This window comes from Nicotiana tabacum, chromosome 11 (assembly GCF_000715075.1).
Source record: "Nicotiana tabacum cultivar K326 chromosome 11, ASM71507v2, whole genome shotgun sequence".
NCBI classification, from domain to species: Eukaryota; Viridiplantae; Streptophyta; class Magnoliopsida; order Solanales; family Solanaceae; genus Nicotiana; species Nicotiana tabacum.
This window is the reverse complement of record NC_134090.1, coordinates 53,247,784-53,269,487: the sequence shown is the minus strand read 5'-3', so window position 1 is coordinate 53,269,487 and position 21,704 is coordinate 53,247,784. Positions and strand designations below refer to the sequence as shown.

At 38.3% G+C, this 21,704-nt stretch overlaps 1 protein-coding gene and 1 non-coding gene across 2 annotated transcripts; one reads left to right on the top strand and one right to left on the bottom strand.

The window, feature by feature from the left end:
- Positions 1-12,160: 12,160 nt before the first annotated feature.
- TRNAR-ACG (transfer RNA arginine (anticodon ACG)) lies at positions 12,161-12,233 on the bottom strand. The gene has a single exon. It is a non-coding gene; the product is annotated as a tRNA-Arg (tRNA).
- Positions 12,234-12,359: 126 nt separating this feature from the next.
- LOC107813404 (uncharacterized) lies at positions 12,360-17,968 on the top strand. Its single transcript, XM_016638675.2, has 8 exons — positions 12,360-12,681; positions 13,722-14,233; positions 14,340-14,412; positions 15,262-15,342; positions 15,430-15,493; positions 16,642-16,729; positions 17,265-17,349; positions 17,474-17,968. The coding sequence occupies exons 1-8, from the start codon at positions 12,526-12,528 to the stop codon at positions 17,555-17,557; spliced, it is 1,143 nt and encodes a 380-aa protein (XP_016494161.1). The 5' UTR covers positions 12,360-12,525; the 3' UTR covers positions 17,558-17,968.
- The last annotated feature ends 3,736 nt before the right edge of the window (positions 17,969-21,704 follow it).

The window sequence follows — 21,704 nt, the reverse complement described above, 5'->3', positions numbered from 1 at the left end:
AAAGAGGTGAGCTTATATACGGAGTGAATGGTTTGATGTTGGCCGTTAGATCAATCGAGATCAACGGCCTGGATCCAAGGGTTAATCAAACGGTGTCGTTTGGTTTAGTATTGGGGTCGGGGTTGGTCCGGGTAACGGGTCGGGTATGGGGTTATGGATGAGTGATCTGGACCGCCAATCTAGTGAGATTAACGGTCCAAATTGAAGGTGACACAACGACGTCGTTTGGACGGTCGTGTGGCCAGCTTAATTGGACCGGGCAAAAGGGATTTGGACTGGGTTATTTTGGTTTGGGCCTGTTCTTATTTAGTTCAAACTGGCCCAATTCGGAAACCCCTCTCTTTTCTTCTTTAATTTCTAAAAATCCCACCTAAATTGTAAAATAAAACTATACAATTATTAAACAACTATCACACACATTAATATTCAATAAAAATAAAATCACTCAAGGACGACAAATAGAATAATAGCTGCATATTTTATGATTTTCCTTTTAATAACTGAAATACGGTTTAATCACACACGACATATTTTTTGTATTTTTGTTTGATAAGACTAAATGAGAATGGACAAAACCACAAATAACTACCAAAAATGTCACATAAATTCCAAAAATTGTACAGCAAGACCATTTGTTATTATTTTGATTTCTTTTGGAGTGATTGTCGCGTAAAAAAAAAATCACGTGCTCACACTGACGCTCCCTGATACGATCAAATAATAAGACCGAGAAACCACGTAAGCTAGAACCTGACTAGGCTCCGAAAGATCCAATCTCACAAAGTGACTGGCTAAGGCCTGAACATCCATTACCATAGGCCTCTCCGATGCTGGTAAATAAGCCAAACTCCCCAAATTCTCTGCCCGGCGACTCAAGGCATCGGCCTTGCCCGGGTGATACAAAATAGTGATATCATAGTCCTTCAGCAACTTTAACCATCTCCTCTGGCGCAAATTTAGATCCTTTTACTTGAACAGGTGTTGCAAGCTCCGATGATCAATATAAATCTCATAAGGAACCCCGTACAAATAATGACGTCAGATCTTCAGGGCGTGAACAATGGTAGCTAACTCAAGGTCGTGGACAGGATAATTCTTCTCGAGAACCTTCAACTGTCTGGACGCGTAGGCAATCACTCTTCCATCCTGCATCAAAACCGCTCCAAGGCCAATCCTCGAGGCATCACAATAGACAGTGTAAGACCCCGAACCTATAGGCAATATCAAAATTGGGGCTGTAGTTAAAGCTGTCTTGAGCTTCTAAAAGCTTGCCTCACACTCTTCTGTCCACTAAAACAGAGCACCCTTCTAGGTCAGTCTGGTCTTAGGGGCAGCAATTCGATGAAAACCCCTCCACAAAACGATGGTAATAACCCGCCAAGCCAAGAAAACTACAGATCTTTGTAGTTGAGGATGGTCTGGACCAACTCTGTACTGCCTCTACTTTCTTTCGATCCACCTGAATACCCTCACTCGACACCACGTGGCCTAAGGATGCCACGGAATCCAACCAAAACTCATATTTTGAGAACTTAGCATATAACTTCTTTTCTCTCAAGGTCTAAAGCACTGTCCTCAGGTGCTGCTCATGATCTTCCTGACTCCGGGAATACACCAGAATATCATCAATAAAGACAATGACGAACGAGTCAAGATACGACCAGAACACACTGTGCATCAAATTCATAAAGGCTGCTGGGGCATTGGTCAGCCCAAATGACATAACAAAGAACTCGTAATGACTATATCGAGTCCTAAAAGCAGTCTTCGGAATATCTGGCTCCTAAATCTTCAACTGATGGTAACCTGAGCACAAGTCAATCTTAGAAAACACTCGTGCGCCCTGAAGCTGGTCAAACAGATCATCAATACGAGGCAAAGGATAACGGTTCTTCACTGTAACTTTGTTCAACTAGCGATAATCAATACACATACGCATAGAACGATCCTTTTTCTTCACAAACAAGATAGAAGCACCCCAAGGTGATACACTAGCACTAATAAAACCCTTATCAAGCAATTCCTGTAACGATCCTTCAACTCCTTCAACTTAGGAGGATCCATACGATACGCGAGAATAGAAATGGGCTGAGTGCCCGACAACAGATCAATGCCAAAATCAATATCTCTATCAGGCGGCATGCCCGGAAGATCAGCTAGAAACACATCAGGAAAATCCCGTACTACTGGGACTGAATCAACTGAAGGGGTATCAATATGACATCTCTCACATAAGCTAAATACGCGTCGCACCCCTTCTCAACCATTCGCTGAGCCTTAAGGAAAGAAATAACTCTACTAGGAGTGTGATCTAAAGTACCCCTCCACTCAACACGCAGTACACCTGGCTTATCCAACGTCATGATTTTGGCGTGACAATCAAGAATAGCATAATGGGGTGACAATCAGTCCATGCCCAAGATAATATCAAAATCTACCATGCTGAGTAACAATAAATTGGCTCTGGTCTCAAAACCACTAAGAGCAACCAAACACGATCGATAAATACGGTCCACAACAAGAGAATCTCCTACAAGAGTAGAAACATAAACAAGGGAACTCAAAGAATCCCGAGTTACACCCAAATGAGGAGCAAAATAAGAAGACACATAAGAGTAAATGGAGCCTGGATCGAATAGAACTGATGCATCTCTGTGACAAACCAGTATAATACCTGTGATGACAGAATCAGAGGCAACAGCCTCGGTACGGGCAGGAAGGGCATAGTATCGAGCCTGGACTCCCCCTCTAGGGCGACCTCTACCTCCCGACCTCCACCTCTAGCTGGCTGAGTAGGTGGGGTAGCAACTGGTGTTGTGATCATAGCCTGAGAACTCTGCGGGGCACGCTGTGGCTGAGAAGTCTGTGAAGGTGCACTCCTCCCAAGTCTAGGGCAATACCTCACCTCATGATGTATTTCGCCATACTCAAAACAACCTCGCAAATGACATGGTAGTGGAAACTATGCGGTACGGGTACTCTGAGACCCCTGAACACCTGAAACACTATATGAAGCCTCAGACGCAAACTGAGCTGGCTAACCCACAAAACCTCTACCATGCCGTACTCTTTCTCCAAAATAAGGACCAGTGGGTCTCTCTAGTCTGCGAGGTTTCCTCGCTTCCCTATACACTCTCTCCTGACCTCGTCGGTCCTCTCTCTCCTAAACCCACCTATACTCTACTCGGAGAGAGGTCCCCACCACCCATTGAACTGGGACTACAGGCTGTGTCGCCATGACACCTGGAACTTGACCAATGAGAACTCGCTGCTCTAGAGTGGGGGTGGCAAAAGTCTGGGTCCCTTCCCCGATCTGTAAAGTAGTTGGTACAACCTGAATCAATCCCGCCTGAACTAATGTACCAAACAGGCTCAGGAACTGTGTTAAGGTCTCTTGAAGTGCTAGAGTAGTAGTAGCAATAGGTGTGTTAGGTGCCTGGACTCCGGATGGAACTGCTGGTGGTACCTCGGTGGTAGCTCGCGCAGGTGCTCTGGCTACACCATGTGCACATCCTCAGCCTCTAGCCCAACCCCGGCCTCTGACAACTGCAGTAGGGGGCGCGGGTGCCTGATCATCTCTGGTAGCACGTGTACTCACCATCTGTGAGAGAATGGAAGACAGAGGTTTTGGATTGTGAAATCAAAAATCTCGCACGACATGGAAATCAAATGTAGTAGAATTTTCCTAATGGTTACATAGCCTCTCATAGATAAGTACAGACATCTCCGTACCAATCCGCGAGACTCTAATAAATCAGCTTGTGATTCATGACTCCTATGAACCTAGAGCTCGGATACCAACTTGTCACGACCCCGGTTCACCCTCCATGAACCATCGTGGCGGCACCTAGTCTCTATGGCTAGGTAAGCCTAACAATGCGGAAAATAAACCAATTTGCGGAAGACATAATAAAAATGAAATAGTGAAATAAAATAGTGTTTAAAAGTGTCACTCGGCATACACAATAACAACTCTCGAAATCTGAATACGTTTCCCAAAACCCAGAATCTCATGATCACAAGCCTTTGAATGTCTACAAGTATCGAACTCCAGAATATCTAACAAAGGAAAGGAAAATACAGAAGGGCTAATACTAAAAAGGGGGAGTAGAAAGGAATTTTACGGTCTGCGGACACGGCAGATATACTTCGGAGTCTCTACAAGTGCCTCATCTCAAGTGTGATGAATCTGAGGGGAGGTACCTGGATCTACACATGAAAAACATGCACAGAAAGGGCATGAGTACACCACAGCGGTACTTAGTAAGTGCCAAGCCTAACCTCGGTCGGGTAGTGACGAGGAAGGTTAGGGCCCTAGTGAGATTAAATGAAATATAAGGTGCGACAGTATAAGATAAAGCAGTACAGTTGGAAGATAACAATAAGAATCAATACAGGATAAGTACAACTGAAAAAGAAACAGAAACAATCACCAAGAATACCACTCTTCTCAAAGATAATAACCGGGGATCTCTCAGTATCCCCAGGATCTCTTAGTACCCTCAATACATGTCAGGGATCTCTTGGTATCCTGAGGATCGCTTGGTATCCTCAATATATGCTGGGGATCTCTTGGTATCCCGATGATCTCTTGGTATCCTCAATATACGTGCTAGGGATCTCTCGGTATCCTGCACCTTAACTCAAATCATAAATACGTACATGGAATCTCCCGGGATGCCGTCCCATAGTCCCAAAGGTCCCGTAGTTCCAGTTTCCATCATTTCAGATAAAGGTTCAGCATGAGTTGGGTACTTAGGTGGAGTTGAGTACGACATTTCACCCTCAGACGGACGGGCAGTCCGAGTGCATTATTCATATTCTTTAGGATATGCTTCGTACGTGTGTGATTGAGTTTGGAAGGTCTTGGGATCAGTTCTTGCCATTGGCGGAGTTTGCCTACAACATTAGCTATCAGCCCAGCATTCAGATAGCACCGTACGAGGCTTTATACGGTAGGCGGTATAGATCCTTGGTGGGTTGGTTTGAGCCGGGTGAGGCTAGATTGTTGGGCACAGACTTAGTTCAGGATGCCTTGGAGAAGGTTAAGGTGATTCAGGATAGACTCCGTACAGCTTAGTCCAGACAGAAGAGTTATGTAGATCGGAAGATTCGTGATATTTCCTATATGGTTGGAGAGCGGGTTCTGCTTCGAGTTTCGCCTATGAAGGGCGTTATGAGATTTGGGAAGAAAGGGAAGTTGAGTCCGAGGTTTATTGGCCCTTATGAGGTATTGAGGCATGTTGGGGAGGTTGCTTATGAGCTTGCCTTACCTCCCAGCTTGGCAGAAGTTCATCCGGTATTTCATGTTTCGATGCCCCGGAGGTATCACGGTGATCTGTTGCACGTGTTGGATTTCAGTTCAGTCCAATTGGACAAGGATCTATCCTATGTTGAGGAACTAGTGGCAATATTGGAAAAGCAGGTTAGAAAGCTGAGGTCAAAGAACATTGCATCAATAAAGGTTCAGTGGCTGAGGTTTGATTGTCTTTTTTATCAAAAGCGTATTTTTAGAGTTTTTGGGATTTTTAGGCTTGAATCCGATGAAAAATAGGTGTTTTGATGTTGTTTTGAGCGTTCCGAAGGTTGGAACAAATTTTAATGAAATTGTGGGATATGTTGGTAGGTTTTTTTGAGGTCCTTGGGGCCTCGGGATGATTTCGGATGGTTGACGGAAGAATTTTGGAGTTTCGAAGTTGCAGCTTCAGCTGGTTTTCTGTCATAACCGCACCTGCGATTTGGGTCCCGCAGGTGCGATGCCACAGAAGCGGTTCTGTGGTCGCAGAGCGGAATGGGAGAGGTAAATCAGGAGCCGCAGAAGGGTAGGTACTCCGCAGGAGCGGTACCGCATCTGCGGACGGGGAGTCGCAGATGCGACCCCTGTTACGCAAAAGCGGGACCACAGAAGTGGTCCCAGGATTGCAGATGCGGTAACAGCTGGGCAGAAATAGGAAATTTCGTTGGTTTAGTTTCAAAAGTTGGAAATTCGATTTGGAGCTCGGGAGAGGACGATTTTGAGAGGAAATTGAAGAGGAGATCATTGGGTAACATTTAATTTCGGATTGGAGATGAAAATTGGGAAAAAGTGGGAAGAAAGTTCTTAAACCTAAAATTCGACTTTTGAGTGGGAAGTTGACCTTAGATTTGGATAATTTTGATATGCATGAACTCGTGAGAGTATGAGGATTCTGAAAATATAAAGTTTACCCGATTCCAAAACGTGGGCCGAGGGGCGTTTTGGTCATTTTACCTAATTTCGCGTATTAGCTTAGAATTTAATTGTAGAATCAGTTACTTGAAGTGTTATTTACATTATGCAATTGAATTGAATTGATTTGGGCCATTTGGAGTCGAATACTCGTGGCAAGAATGTGATTTCAAGTTGATTTTGAGCTCCTTCCCCTTAGGATTTAGTATTGTTGTTAATTGACATGTCTTGTACGTGAGGTGACGAGTGCGTACTTGTGCTAATTGTTGAAAATCCGATTTTCATTAAGTAATTACTAGTATGTTTCCTTCCATGTTTATATTACTTGCACTTTAAGCCTGTTGTTAGCGTAGGAAAGTATGTCTAAGTGATTTAATTGCTTTATTTGTTCAAACTGCTTTACATTCTGTGCAGCATGCTAAACTAGAATTACTTATTTGCCTTAATATGAAATTGACACTTGCTGAACATTTTTCTGTTGCTGTTGTGTATTTACATTGGGACTACGGATATGGGATTCCGGTAGATCCCTTTTGTATGTTTATTTGGGACTACGGATGTGGGATTCCGGTAGAACCCCCTTGTCTATTTAATTAGGACTACAGATGTGGGATTCCGGTAGATCCCCCTGCACAGTTATATGGAACTACGGGACTGCACCCGGTAGATTCCCCCAGTACTGGGTATTTATATTTGGGACTACGGATCGGGATTCCGGTAGATCCCCACGCACTGATAGTTGGACTATGGAACGTGATCCCGGGAGATCCTTCGGATATATATGATGGACTACTGGACGGTATCCCGGGAGATCCACTGGATAGATGTAATTGGGACTATAGGACGGTATCCTGGAAGGTACACCGGTGTAGGCATGTGATTTTTGATCCTCCCCAAGATTTTTTATATTTTAGCATGTAAATATTTAATTTAGGCCTAATATCGCTATTTCAACTAATTTTGACCCTTTTACTTTATTTTATTACAAGAAAATAAAAATTACAAAAAATAGTTTCATTAATGTTTTGTAGTCATTTTTAATCTTGAAAAATGCCAAAAATAGTTTTGTTTTAATGGTCATTCTTATTTTAATAGTTATTTTACTTAAGTATGATTAATTAATAAATGAGATCGTATTTTTAGTCTCGTTCGCGGGGAAAGAATAAAATTTGGGCTCAAGCGACCCATATTTTAGGCCTAGTTTTCGGATCTAGCCCATAATTCCTAGGCCCATATCCCTTAACCTAAAAAATCCTACAAATACCTAGACCCTAGATCCCTACACTATGAAATGAGCCAAAAAAAACACAAAAAGAGAGGACCCTAGACCTTAGAAAGGTAGCGCCGTATTCATCAGGAGACCCCCCCCCCTCACTATCTCATGCAGAAGGCCAACAAAACGACCCCATGTTCAAAACCTAAGAGACTCGACAGCATCAGCCGCATATACCAAGACCCTCCCCTGTTGTTGTCTTCTCCAAGAGAACGCTAGAAACTGAAGTAACGCCATTGAAGACCAAAAAATGCCCCCCCCCCTCGTTCTGCTTCTTCTTCAGGTTTTGAACACATGAACCCTAAGCTTTATCATCTTCCTTCTTCAGCCATTAGAGATGCCAAAACCCTAGCAACCACAACCCAGCTGCTTCACCACCCAATCCAGCCGCTTTGCCATCACGCCGAACTCCATCTCCAGCCACCTTCACAGAACCAGTAACTCGCCGGAAATGAGAGAGCAGCGGCCGCTCAGAAACGCTATCCTATTTTCAAGTGCCTCTGAATTTCCACATTAATCGTCGGTGTAGGATTAGTCATATTTCTGCTGAAGATTCTTGGAACAAGTAATGGAAACTTAACGTCGGGACTTCTTCTCCTGGTTTTCTAGTTTGATGACACCTTGAAATTCAAAGAAAAAAAACCACACAAAAATAATTGTTGCTACTTGATTCTATTAGTATCGAATTCAGAAACAAGGATAATTAAGAAAGCTTTATCCGTGTTTTTAACTTTGGTCGTTTATAGTTGCTGTTTTTCATCAACAGACGAAAACACTGTCAGTTGATGCTCGTCCAAAAGATTTCATAAAACGTGATGGGGTATTTGAGATTGAAATAAACTCCAATTAAAAAACGTGAGAACTGAGAAGGCTGAAAGACTATTTCGGTTGCTCTATTCCAGCGTGAACAGTGATTAAAGTGTGGGTTTGAATCCGTGTTTGGTTGAGTTTCCGGTGCTAATTCGGGTTTCGCCCGCAGTTCGTCACATTTTTGAGTGTTAAACATTGAAACAGCCAATTTTTCAGCTATACTAAGGTCCAATTCTATCATCCTCTATCCGTTTTATTCAAGCTTAATGTTAAATGTTCGTATGGTGATATGATCCTGTTGTTTGTGTAGTTGTTCTGCTCGTATGTTTACTCGAATTGGTTATAGCTGAACATGATTTCGTCACAGTATAGAAATTGGGTTACTATTCATCAACTGAACTACATCAAATTAGATTAAAGGGGCCTGGGTGTGTATTTCATGTGACCCGACTTCAATTTCCAACAAGGTTAAATAAAGCGCGTCGTGAACCGCGGGTGCATTTCATATAGCGTGGCTTACGATGTGTTTTAAATAACCTTGAATTTTCATGAAAATATTGAAAGCGGTTAAAAAGTTAAAAAATGAACAATATGTTTAAAACGTGTAGAAATCAGATAATTACGCCAATAATAATAGTTGAGCGACCGTGCTAAAACCACGGAACCCGGGAATACCTAACACCTTCTCCCGGGTTAACAGAATTTCTTACCCGAATTTCTGTATTTGTGGACCATAATTAGAGTCAAATTTTCCTTGATTCGGGATTCTAAATCGGTGACGAGGGAAACCATAAATTATCCCAAGTGGCGACTTGAATAAATAAATAAATCTTGTTTCAATTGTCACTTAAATTAGAAAAAACTCCCTTATATCCCTTCCAGGGGTAGGAAAAAGGAGGTGTGACACCCGGTTGTTATCTTTATGTTGAGTTGTATTTCCTTTCCGTGATTATTTTATCTCTGTTTTAGTTGTTGTTGTTCTTTCTATTCTATGTTATTTCTTAGTGTTGCACTTGATTATACTGTCTTATTCTACACTGTTATACCCTATATTTTATTTAACCTCAGTAGGGCCCTGACCTTCCTCGTCACTACCAGATCGAGGTTAGGCTTGGCACTTACTGAGTACCGATGTGGTGTACTCATGCCCTTTCTGCACATGTTTTTCATGTAAAGAACCAGGTACTTTGACTCAGTCTTATCACCCTTGAGGCGAGGCGACTGTTCCAGAGACTTCGAGGTATATCTGCGCGTCCGCAAACCGAAGAGTCCCTTTACATTCTATCTTGTAGTGATAGCCCTTCTATTTTTTTCTGTTGATGTAGACATTCTGGAGTTAGAGCATTTTTATTATATTCGTAGTTTGTGATTTATGGGTTTTCAGGTTTTGGGAAAGTGTATTGGTTTTAAGAGTTAATATTGTGTATGTCGAGCGGCACTTTTAAACGATGTTTTATTACTCTATTTCTGTTTTAAATTGTTTTCTTCAGCAAATTTGGTTTATCTTCCGCATCTTAGACTTATCTAGTCGTAGAGACTAGGTGCCGTCACGATGGTTCACGGAGGGCGAACCGGGGTCGTGACAATATTTTTTTTATCTGGATATCATATGAACAAACGGTTAAGATAGTTGGAAACTATATTCCAAGACCTTCAATTTGGTATATAATATGTCCCAATAAGACCTCATATAACACACAAAATGTACTGCTCAAATAGCTTTAGTGACACACCTACTTGTCACCTATGCAGTCTGCGCAGTCTCGCGAAACTGCAAATATCTCTCTACTCCTATATCGTATAGATAAACGGTTTAATGTATTAGAAAATAGACTCGTATATCTTTAATTTGGTAAGTAGATCATCCCCTAATTCCAAGTATATTGGGAGAAAATCTCAGCTACATTTGACCTAAGTTTCAACACATTTATGAATGTAACTTGTGATGACATTTACCAATTTTTGTTCAACAACTCGTTTGACTTCAAATCATAACACACGTCTATCATACGACTAAAATAACTCATAACATAATCTCCTTATAATTTTAAACACCCTATTCTCACCCCAGAAGTACATGTTACAACATTCCCAACTTGTCGACTTTCGACGAAACTTATTTTCTTCAATTCGTGTAGCTTCGAAGCCTTCCAACCCTCTTGGTACTTGGTATTCATGATCTTAAATATTTGTAACCTCCATTGTAACATGATTAACTTACTTTATGTACTTTCAAAGATGATTTCATTTATGAGCTTACATCAATTGACTTAAGACGTACTCTTACGTACGAAAATATGGGATGTAACATCATTCCCCCTTTGGAACATTCGTCATCGAATGTTGGCTGATGCGCTTATCAGTCTCATAACCAATAGTTATTACGATTATTTTAATATTGTCCTTGTCTTCTAGGCAAAAGGTGGATTTTGTATGTGTATGATAAAGTAAGAATATTTAGAGAATGTCAATGTATTATTTTTTTATAATGAGTGTCCAATCCCTTCTATAACTACATATCTTTCTATTTATAAGGATACATGGGCCATAAAACCCTAAATAGTACAACTGGAAGGAATATTTGCTGGAATATTCTCTAGGGGACCATATTTCTAAAACTAACCGTTACTATTCTACTAAAGGGAATGCTCGTCTTGGTCCTCTGCTGAACCTCCTTGACCTCATGACGTCGACCTTTTGAAACCAAATCGAAGACACGCGGTAGCCTTCGAAGGTTTCCTTAATTTCGACGAGGTCCACATATAATTATGATAGTTTTTAGTCCGTATTTTTTCAAAATTAAATTGTTTCTAACTATAGAAAGATATTATCTTTCTTAAGACAGACCGTAAAAGAAAGAATGTTACATAAAGTGGGCAGAGTGAGTACTCAGTAACAAAGATCTTTTACCAGTATGCTCGCGATTTAGACAAACCAAAACAGGAACTTTGACATTTAAAGACACATGGGTTACAAATTCAAGTAGGAATATGGTAAAATGGAGAGAAGAAAAAATGGATAGGAGTGGGATCCGATAATTATTGCAAGAAGAGGATATGGCCCTTGAATTGGGATCGTTTTACTGAAAGTGTAATATTTCTTGGTGTTTCATAGGATTTAGGACCAAGGTTTGTAAATTTTCATGTGCTAGCCATGTTATATGAACAAATTCCAACTCTAATTTACATCAAATTGGAGGATTATTAACCTAACAGTAACAGTCACATATTATTCTTACTGATATACGTCGCTATTAGTTCATTGTCTTAACTTCAATTTCAAGTCTCAGAACCTCCTTAAAAGGAGCGGATAACCAAAGATGTTCCATCTGCATAACGGAAGAGGAAATAACAGCCTAGGAGCCACGTTCTCAAAGCCAAAGTCAGTTGTTCCTATTTGCAGCTAATCGACGCATTAAACCAAGTTCAGAAATTTCACTAGCTATAGCATTCGACCATAAACGACAGAGTAACTAAAGTTGCCTATATGAGTTCCATCAAACATAACCAGTCCAACTCCGGTTAAAGAAAAGAAAAGAGTATGAGTTCCAGCTAGTTTAGATTGTGCAGTTAATTTATTGAAACAATAGAACAATTGACATATGTTTATGAATAAGTTCAAAGGTTGGCGAAGATGAATATAAAGAATCATGACAAGTGAAAAATGTTTTTTTGAGTAATCAAATTGGCAGCTAACAAAGAGCTTCTCTCTCCAGAACAATTGTGAAACATCGTATAGGACTTCAAAGATTAAATTCCAAAATAATCACCACTATTAGACAATTGTTAAATAATCAAATTTCTACTGTTTTTGAGCTATAACTTGTTGATTGCATTGCCAGATTGGTTGAATGTTGCATTCAGCACATTCGACTATGCTGGGGATCGAACCCAGAATCTCTGGTTTCGTAGACCAGCGCCTTATCCATTGGGCCACAGAGTCCTTTTTGAAAGTATTTCGCTTAAAAATAAATAATATCACATTTTACAGAAACAGATGGTTGATGATTATCCATGTCTAACAACTGATGAGAAAGAAAAGTCCCTTCCAACACACTCTTTTTCTGCTAATATATTCCACTCACTTTCCTTTTCAAAAGAAAATAAAAAGTGTATATTCTGAAGTTTTTTTGCCTTTGAAGGTATTGAAAAATATGGGATATTAGAGCAGCATCACAAAAGCATAGTGGAATTTCTTGTCATCAAAAGGAGAAATACCAAAGCTTTAATAAATAATGGGTAGTCAAAACAAAGAAGAGGAAAATCTTGTTCAGCAGAAGAAGAAGAGTTCATTAAGGAGTAAAGCAGCACACTTTGTATCAGATTTTGCCACTGTTATTCTCAACCCCATTTCTGATAAACCCTTAAAGCCTCGTCCGCCTCCTCTACCCGTAAGTTTAATTATTTTTTGGGATTCGACATTTTTCGTCATATTAATTTATGCTTTCTTTTCTGCGGTTAATAATTTAGGTGATAATTTTCAGCTATTGAATACTCAATTGGAAATTGATCAGCGATAAAGATTTAGGTTGACTATTGGTTGTTGCGTAGTTGTGCTTTGCCTAATTCGGGTTACTGCTTACTACGGTAGTAGTTTTCATTTTCACTATTACACTATTCAATCTGAGATTTATGCTTAGGGTCTCTGCAAAAGCTAATCTGCAATCTTTAGCTGAACTGGGTAAATGTTTTTTTTTTTCTAACCATAGTTTAAGGCAAGTGAGAATTTTCTTTTCTTATATATTTTTCTTGGAGTTTAACTAATACCCACCGACCGGCTTTACACTATCGGGTCACCTTTACCTAGGTTAAAAAAAAACGGCGGTCCGGTGCACTAAGCTCCCACTATGTGCGGGGTCCGGGGAAAGGGGCGGATCACAATGGTCTATTGTACGCAGCCTTACCTTAGGTAATCTACCTCAAGATTACAAATTCCATCTTTTTATGGAGGGTTATCTCCAAATATCTTTTGAGTGACCTAATAGTAAACATGTCTTTACATTGTCACTATATATAAGTTAAACTCTTTTTGTTTGGCTTTCAGAGGGATTCAGTTCAGGTCAAATCCTATCTAGTTTGTCTCTCCGCTCTTGTTGATTTTTCCACCATAAGGTAATCGTTAGGTCGTCTAGAGTTAGAGAAGTACAAGATATGACTAGAATTGCACCATCATAAGCACTTCTTAGTATTCACTACCTGTTATTTTAGATGAATAATGCAGTGTACATAACATAAATATTGGGGCATATAATTTGGAATACAATATGAGTTTAAATGGAGAAACATGCTCAGTCATATAGCCGACCTCCAACTTGTTTGCGATTGAGGCGTATTTGTTGTTGTTGTTGTTGTATAATTTGGTATCCAGTATACTCACAACAAAGAGGTTTTGTAATATTTCCCCTTTTCATCTTGCTGTGAGTGTATTTAGGAAGATGGATCTGATTCAGAGGGAAGTAAGCATGAGTCATATGCAGAGGAAGATGCCAAGGATTTAATTGATGGTCCTGATACATCTTCTTTCACCGCATTTCTATATTCTCTGCTGTCGACCTCAGGATCTGTGAGTAAGTCTAACAGTAGTGGCAAGCAAGACGAGTCAACACCTGAACCTATAATGAAGGAACCTGGCAGAAGAAAAAGTATACTTTCCAGGGGTAAACAGTCCCTTGGTAGAGCGTTTCACGGAGTCGCTAGACTAGGTGGCTTTAGAAATCAGGGTTCTGCACAGGGCAGTTCTGAGATGGTGTTTGATGATGGAAGTAATTCCAAAGTTACTGGAGATGATCAGATACCCTTGGAAGATATGAATCAGAAACTTCCTCAGAGCAATCTTCCGGAAACTTCTGAGCCTTCAATGCTCCTCTCTGAGAAGGCTAGAAGTGCTCTTTATGCTGCATTACCGGTGCTTGTGCAGGACAGGAAGTGGGTCTTGTTATACAGGCAGGGGATCATAAGTTGATTAAATTTGAATCCCTTTCACAGCAGCATCTATATGCTTATTTTCTCTACTACTTTCCACTTTAACTTCTCGTTTCTATTTTGCCAGTACATGGAGAAATGGAATATCACTCTCAACGTTATATAGGAGAAGCCTACTCTGGCATGGCATCAGTCTGCTGGTAAGTATGTTAAGAGATATATATTGCTTTTAAAGAATTATGTACCAGGATTAACGTATTGGAAAGTAGTTTTGTTTACATTTTGAACAGTTATTTGATTGCTTATGGTCTACATAAATAAGACCTATTGCTTTGTTGTAGGTGTGTGTATTTCACTTCTCAAAGAATCTATTGGATAATCTCCTTTCCCTTTATGATAATCTGTTTGAACTTAACAAAGAGTAGAATCCCCATGCTAGCTTATACATGGAATAAGACCCAGCTATTTTATGAATGGATGGTCAAATATTCCCAGGTCCTGTCATCTTTTTATGCCCTAACTTATTAGTGTTGCTGTCACAGTCCAAATCATATTTTCAGAAACCAAGTAATCCTTCCAATATCAGGGAGGTCAGCTAGATTTATATTTTCACAGAAAAGACAAGGCATGTCCTTCATAACAAGACCTATGTAATGCCTCTCTTGGCTGATAAACTCATAATTTGGTAATTTATTCCTTCTGATTTCTGGAACTCAAGATTTCTGGGTTAAGCGTTATTATTTTGAAAAATAAAAAAGATAGATCATGAGCTGGAAACGTCTCTGAAGTTCGCTGTGTGCCATTTTTTGAAGTCAAAGGCAGTAAATTTGTCACTTTAGTTTTTTATTCTAGCTGGTTGCTCTTTCTGTATGAGTCTGAGCGCTCTATCTCTTTTTGCATTATTGAAGTTAAAAGCATTCCTGTGTCTGGTGTCTTTTTCTTTTCTGTCACTATGAATTGTGGATGTAGTCATTAAGACGTCAGACTTACAGATTATTAAACCTGGTATGGGATTCTAGTTTTGTCTCTCTCATGTCCATATCTTATAGGTTGTTGGGGATCGTAACGGTGCTGTATTTGGTGGCCTAGTTGATGCACCTTTAAGGGCAACTACTAAGAGAAGATATCAGGTAATTCTGAGCTGAAAACTCAAAACATGTCAGTGCTGTGTTTGAGTTTCCATTTTTCTTCTTGATTTTGATTGTGGTATTTGACAGGGTACAAATAATTCATTTGTTTTCTCAAATGTATCTGGCCAACCTGTTATATTTCGACCCACAGGTATCTCTTCTTTCCTTATATTTTTACCAAACATTTCATGTTTGGAGAACAAATTTCCATTTTTGGTTTTTGTTTTCTGTCCCGTATAAATTTGATTAATACATTGGGATGGGAGTGGATTGTTCAGCGTCTCATCATCCTTTGTTGTTTGTGAAATTGATGATCAAAAGGAGAACTAAAATAGTGGTCCACTTGTGGAAGAACATGGGATTGAAACATTTAAATCCGTTGGTTGCATGATTTACTGTCATTTGAGATATTCATGGTGTATGCTAAAGATGTAACAATCAATTGTTTTTACTATTTTCCAGGAATTAGTCATATTTTTCTCTACTAAATCACAACTGTCCCGATCCTGGCATGAGTTGCATGACTGGAACGGGAGGATAGGGGATAATAATCCCTGGAAAAATGTGGGATCATTTATCCCACGTTGGTTGAGTTTTTTATTTCGGTATAAGAAATCATGGGATTTTTTGTACCGTAATTGTGGTATTATTTTTTACCACACTTTATGTGGGATAACAATCTCGGGATTACTAATCCCCAGAAAAAACCACAAGATTACACACTTGCTCTTCTCGAGAACTCTTCTCCCAGTGTCTTTTAAGAAACCGAAGGTTAAAATTGGAGATAAAAGTTTATCAAAGTCTATCTAGTGTAGTAAGACATGATTTATATTATATCTGCATATACCATTTTTATTCATTATCCAAATAAAAAAGGCAGCCCGGTGCACAAAGCATCTTGCATTCATGCAGGGTCCGGGGAAGAGCCGCATCCCGGGATGTAAATAGCCTACCCTAATGCAAGCATTAGTGACTGCTTCCACCGCTCGAACCCGTGACCTATAAGGTCACACGGAGACAACTTTACCGTTGCTCCAATTATTTATTGGATAACCATTCAATGATCCAAATCTCTACCAATAAAAGTATATCCATAAATAATCCAGTCATTATTTAATTTAAACCCCGTATTATAATCCCAGTATAACTTGTTCACAAACCAATTGACCCCGAACTGTTTCTGTTTTTGACTCTTATTATTCATTTCCTTTTGCTTTTTATGGATATGTTTTCGATCAGCCTTAGGACTGTTTAGTATTCAAACCAATTCTTATGACACTGATACTGCTGCCTAAGTAGGTGTCAATCGCTATTTCACTGTCTGCTCCACCGAGTATTTAGCTTTGGGAGGTGGTGGTCATTTTGCTCTCTACTTAGATGGGGATCTGTAAGATTTCTTTCTCCTTTCTGTTGATCCTTATTTCATTGCTTTATGTTTTTTAATAAATAAAGATGAAATCTTATAAATGGTGTAAAACAGTAAGATAATGCGTTACAAAATTGTGCAAGGCCCTCATCATATCTAACATGGAACTACATCTTTAACAAAAGCCAGGTTGCACCAAAAAAGGTAGACAAAAGATTGTGTTGGCTATGTATGTTTCAACTTAATGAATCTAATGTTTAATTATGTTTGAATGCCTTTTCACCACTTTCTTACTTAGTATCATAATGTCCTCCAATAAAGGGAGAAAAAAGAGGATTATCGAATGCCCACAGCCTCTTGGGAGTTACCTTCTTCGTCCATCCAATTTTAGGATGTCATGTCAAAATTTGAAATATTAACCTTCTCAATGAACTCAAGGTAGAAACTATCATCATCATCGTCATGAACCTCACCTTTTTGACTTAATATATTTACTATGAAATCAAATCTTATGATTTCAGCTTATTTGGGATTTAATTCAAGTCGACTTTTTCAGGCTAACAGGTTCAAGTGCAACATCAGAAACTTATGGAAATTCTTGTTTGGCACATACTGAAGACTTTGAAGTAAAGGAAGTTGAGGTAGACTCGCAACTGGATCTCTGTGTGTTGTTTGTGTTTGCATACGTGTGCGGGTTGTGGCCTGCCTTGTCTATATGAAATTTAACTTTAAGAGTGCAATATACATTTATCATGTGCCATGCAGTTATGGGGCTTTGTATATACTTCCAAGTACGAAGAGATGGTTACCCTTTTGCGAACGGAGGCACCTGGAATTTGCCGCTGGTAATTACCGCTTTTCAGATGCTTCCCTTCCAGTCTAAATGATCGTGTCTGTTGGATGCCCGTGCTTGAGCACCATGTGGAATGCAGGATAGTTTTTGTACATATTTTGTCACATGTTAAGCAACAATGTTACACTTGTATAGATGTGTTCCCTTACATGTATAGCCAACAAGTTTGATAAAATGCTCCTTTCTTTTTATTTGCTTTGGCAAATGAGAATGAATGTGAGAGCCAACTGAAAATATTCCTTAAAACTGTTCTCCAGTGACTGAGGCTAATGTGCTGTGATTAGAGGCGAAGCCATGATTTGAAGTTTATGGGCTTGAGATCCTAGTTCTTTTAAGTTATGGGTTCCAAACTAATATTTTGTACATATTCAGTGAATTTCTTAAGAGAAATACAGGGTTTGAACCAACGTTACTGGTTATGCTGAACCTATAATCTGCACTGCTGATACTGCAGAAGAATTTTTCTTTACTGAATTTAAGATGTAAGTTAGACTTGTTTGAGCAGGTGCTTGGTGTTGTCTATTTACATCCGAAGAGTCGAAATCTTTGACAGTATGATATTATGATATTTGGTCCTGGTGCTGGGTCAAATTAAACCTCTCAAGCCATATTATTAAGTATTGTGTATTGAGGCAACCCCCTGAAGCAATTCCTACTTGAATGTGTACTCATTAAGCTAATTAATTTGGTCTCTTGAAGTCTTTCGCTACTGTTTTGGCAATGATCGATCAACCATTGATCTTACTGATGAATTAGATGTATTATTACATAATGCGGATTCTAATGGGACGAAACTTGGCCATTTTCTGTAGCCAACTGAAAATTTTTAACCATCTGATAAAAACATTTCAACGGGGAACAAGAACGTTACATTTTTATTTTACACGAGTTGTATGAGGACTTTAACGAAAGTTAACTTCTCAAGATGCAATGTAGTTTTACTCCAAAGAATATGAGTACCATATATAAGTGAGATTTAAAATGTTAATTTGGGAGCAAGGCGTCTTGGATTTGTATGAAGTTGTCAAAGCCTCCATGTGGGTACGTATATATTCCAAGAAAAAAACTTATGGATGTTTACACTGAATCAAGGCCGTCTCAACAAGATTGGGGCCTGAAGCCAAATTTTCAATTAAAAAAGTATAAATAAAGGTAGACAATAAAATCGACTCAAGAATTTGATAAGTTGATGTACAACAATATACCCAATGAAAACCCACAAAGTAAGGTCTGAGGAGGTAGAGTGTACACAAACCTTACTTCTACCTTGGGAGGTAGAAATGTTGCTTTCGAAAGATTCTCGGCACAAGAAAAAGTATGGCAAGAAAAAAGGTCAAATAAGGACAATCAATTCAGTGCAGTATGAAAATGAAAGTAACAAAAGTGAATAAGTCATGATAAAGCAGTCTAAAAAGGAGCAGTAACTATCACAGATAAACAAGACAATCGAAGTACAAGAAATAATAGATAGTAACAAAAATCAAAGAGTAAGAAACTATAGAGCAAGATAAGTTGATACAATAATAACAAAAAGTGTTGCATTGCTTCAATATGATTGCTTGTTGTAATGCCTGATATTTTGAAGAAGACAATTTGTAAGCCACAGTAAGTTGATGATTGAGAGGCTTTTCAATATTGAGAATACGAATAGTAAAAGAGAGAATGAAAAATGTAAATATATAAATAATAATGAGTGTGTGTATTAGTTGTTAGGATATAAATTAGGCAAAAAATTAGCTACTCTATCCATGTAAGGAAAATATTCATTAAAAATTATTCCATTCTCTAATTATTATAATGATCCTCACATTAAAAATTATTGTACTTTTGCTCCAAAAATTCTTTTTAAATTTAAATGTATACACATTTTTTAGTAATATATATGCAATACATTTTTAAGAAAAAAAGGGCCCCCAAAAAATTAGGGTCCCAAGCATTTGCAATACATTTCAGTAATGACATGGCATTTTCGAATTTAGCCATTACTAATATTCGTCATGCTTCTTTTACTTGAGGGAGATTAGAAAGAATAGATTAGTATGGAGAATTATTGGGATGATAAAGGGAGATTAGAAAGAATAGATTAGTGGAGACTGAAAAATAAGTTAGTGGTGAGGCAATTTTGGCAAAGGAAAAGGTTTAGTGGAAACAGAAAATAATTTTATGCCTATGAACTTGTGGAAAAGAATGATAATAATGATTTCTCCAAGTAGGTATGGCAAAATAACGTATATTGGAGAGAGCGAGTATTGATAAGTTCGAAATAGGTTGAATACTCAAAGTGATTCGAGTTTCTTATTTAGATGGCCTCAATGGAGATATTTAAGGGATATGAAAAGTTGTACTATATATGATTTAATTAAAAAGTTAAAAAGTATAAATTGTATCTTATGTAATTTTCTGAAAGTAATTGTATTTTTTTAAAATATGTAAGAAGGTTGTATTTTGCATAAATTCCTCTATTAGAAAGGGCAATTAGTCGGATCTAATGCTGTATTTTGTCCCGGGCCCGGGCCTTAGTGGGCCTAACGGGCCGGGCCTCGCGGTCCCGGGCTTCGTGGTCCCGGGCTCTGGCGGTCCCGGGCTTCGTGGGCCTAATGGGTGGAACCGGCCCGTGACGGGCCTAAGCCCACATGGTCCTGTGCTTAACGGGCCGGGCTCGTGGGCTTCGCGGGCCTAGCGGGCTTTTTTTTTTTTTTTTTAGACAATTTCTTGTAGTATCATGGCTATATTAAAAATATATATGTAGTATATATGTATATCTAATTATTAAAGTGCTTGATGAAAAAGAAAATAACAAAACAATAGTAAAACACTAAATTGTCATGCATAAATATCACTTCTTGAAGTATATTATATTGTATCTTATGTATATATATTCTCTTATATATTTTCTTTTAGTATATATATTGTATCTTATGTATATATGTTCGCATAATATATTTTCTTGTAGTATATATATTGTATATTATGTATATATTGTAGCATAATATATTTTCTTTTAGTATATTATATTGTATCTTATGTATATATATTCTCTTATATATTTTCTTATAGTATATATATTGTATCTTATGTATATATATTCGCATAATATATTTTCTTGTAGTATATATATTGTATCTTATGTATATATTGTAGCATAATATATTTTCTTGTAGTATATTATATTGTATCTTATGTATATATATTCTCTTATATATTTTCTTGTAGTATATATATTGTATCTTATGTATATATATTCGCATAATATATTTAAGAGCTTGGTATATATATTGTATATTATGTATATATATTCGCATAATATATTGTCTTGTAGTATATATATTGTATATTATGTATATATTTTCGCATAATATATTTTCTTGTAGTATATATATATTGTATATTATGTATATATTTTCGCATAATATATTTTCTTGTAGTATATTATATTGTATCTTATGTATATATATTCTCTTATATATTTTCTTGTAGTATATATATTGTATATTATGTATATATTGTAGCTTATAAATAATTCTAAGTATAGACAAAGAAATATTGCGAAAAGAAGCTCATGGGTAGAAGCAATAAATTTTATTACCAAAAAATGACATATCTTTCTTAGTCATCCTTCCCCCAATGGAATGAGCACAACAAGGTACTAATACCACCATTAGAAGGAAAAAAACTAAGGAAGATGTGCCAAAATACAAGTTACATATTATTCTATGTATTATCTCTAACAAATCTCATAAATCCTTCAAGGTTCGGAGGAGGTTGCGTTGGTGGTGGTGGAAAAGAAGCTTGTTCATCACCACTTCCGGGCGAAGCCGAATCCTCCGCAAGTTCCGCTATCATTTCTTCATAAGCTTCATCTATCGCCGGTTGTGCTTCTGCAATTCCAAAGTTTCTTCTTTCCGAGCGGATCCAATCTCTAAACAATACTGATTTTTCCAAGCTATCCCTCATAGACGCTCTATGATCACCTATTTGCAGTCTTGCTTGACTGAAAGCGCTCTCTGATGCAACAGTTGAAGCTTGAATTGATAAAATATCCCGAGCCATCCTTGCAAGAACAGGAAAATGTTTTTCCCTTGCCTTCCACCATTCCAAAAGATCAAAAGAGCCGTCTGGATTCTCCTTTTCAAGTCCCTGAGA

What these genes read in the sequence shown, in the direction of transcription:
- LOC107813404 (XM_016638675.2), top strand. Translation starts at nt 12,526, where the DNA reads ATGGGTAGTCAAAACAAAGAAGAGGAAAATCTTGTTCAGCAGAAGAAG. An exon ending in CTCGTCCGCCTCCTCTACCC is followed by an intron (nt 12,682 to 13,721) that starts GTAAGTTTAATT and finishes GAGTGTATTTAG; the next exon opens with GAAGATGGATCTGATTCAGA. An exon ending in AAGTGGGTCTTGTTATACAG is followed by an intron (nt 14,234 to 14,339) that starts GCAGGGGATCAT and finishes CTATTTTGCCAG; the next exon opens with TACATGGAGAAATGGAATAT.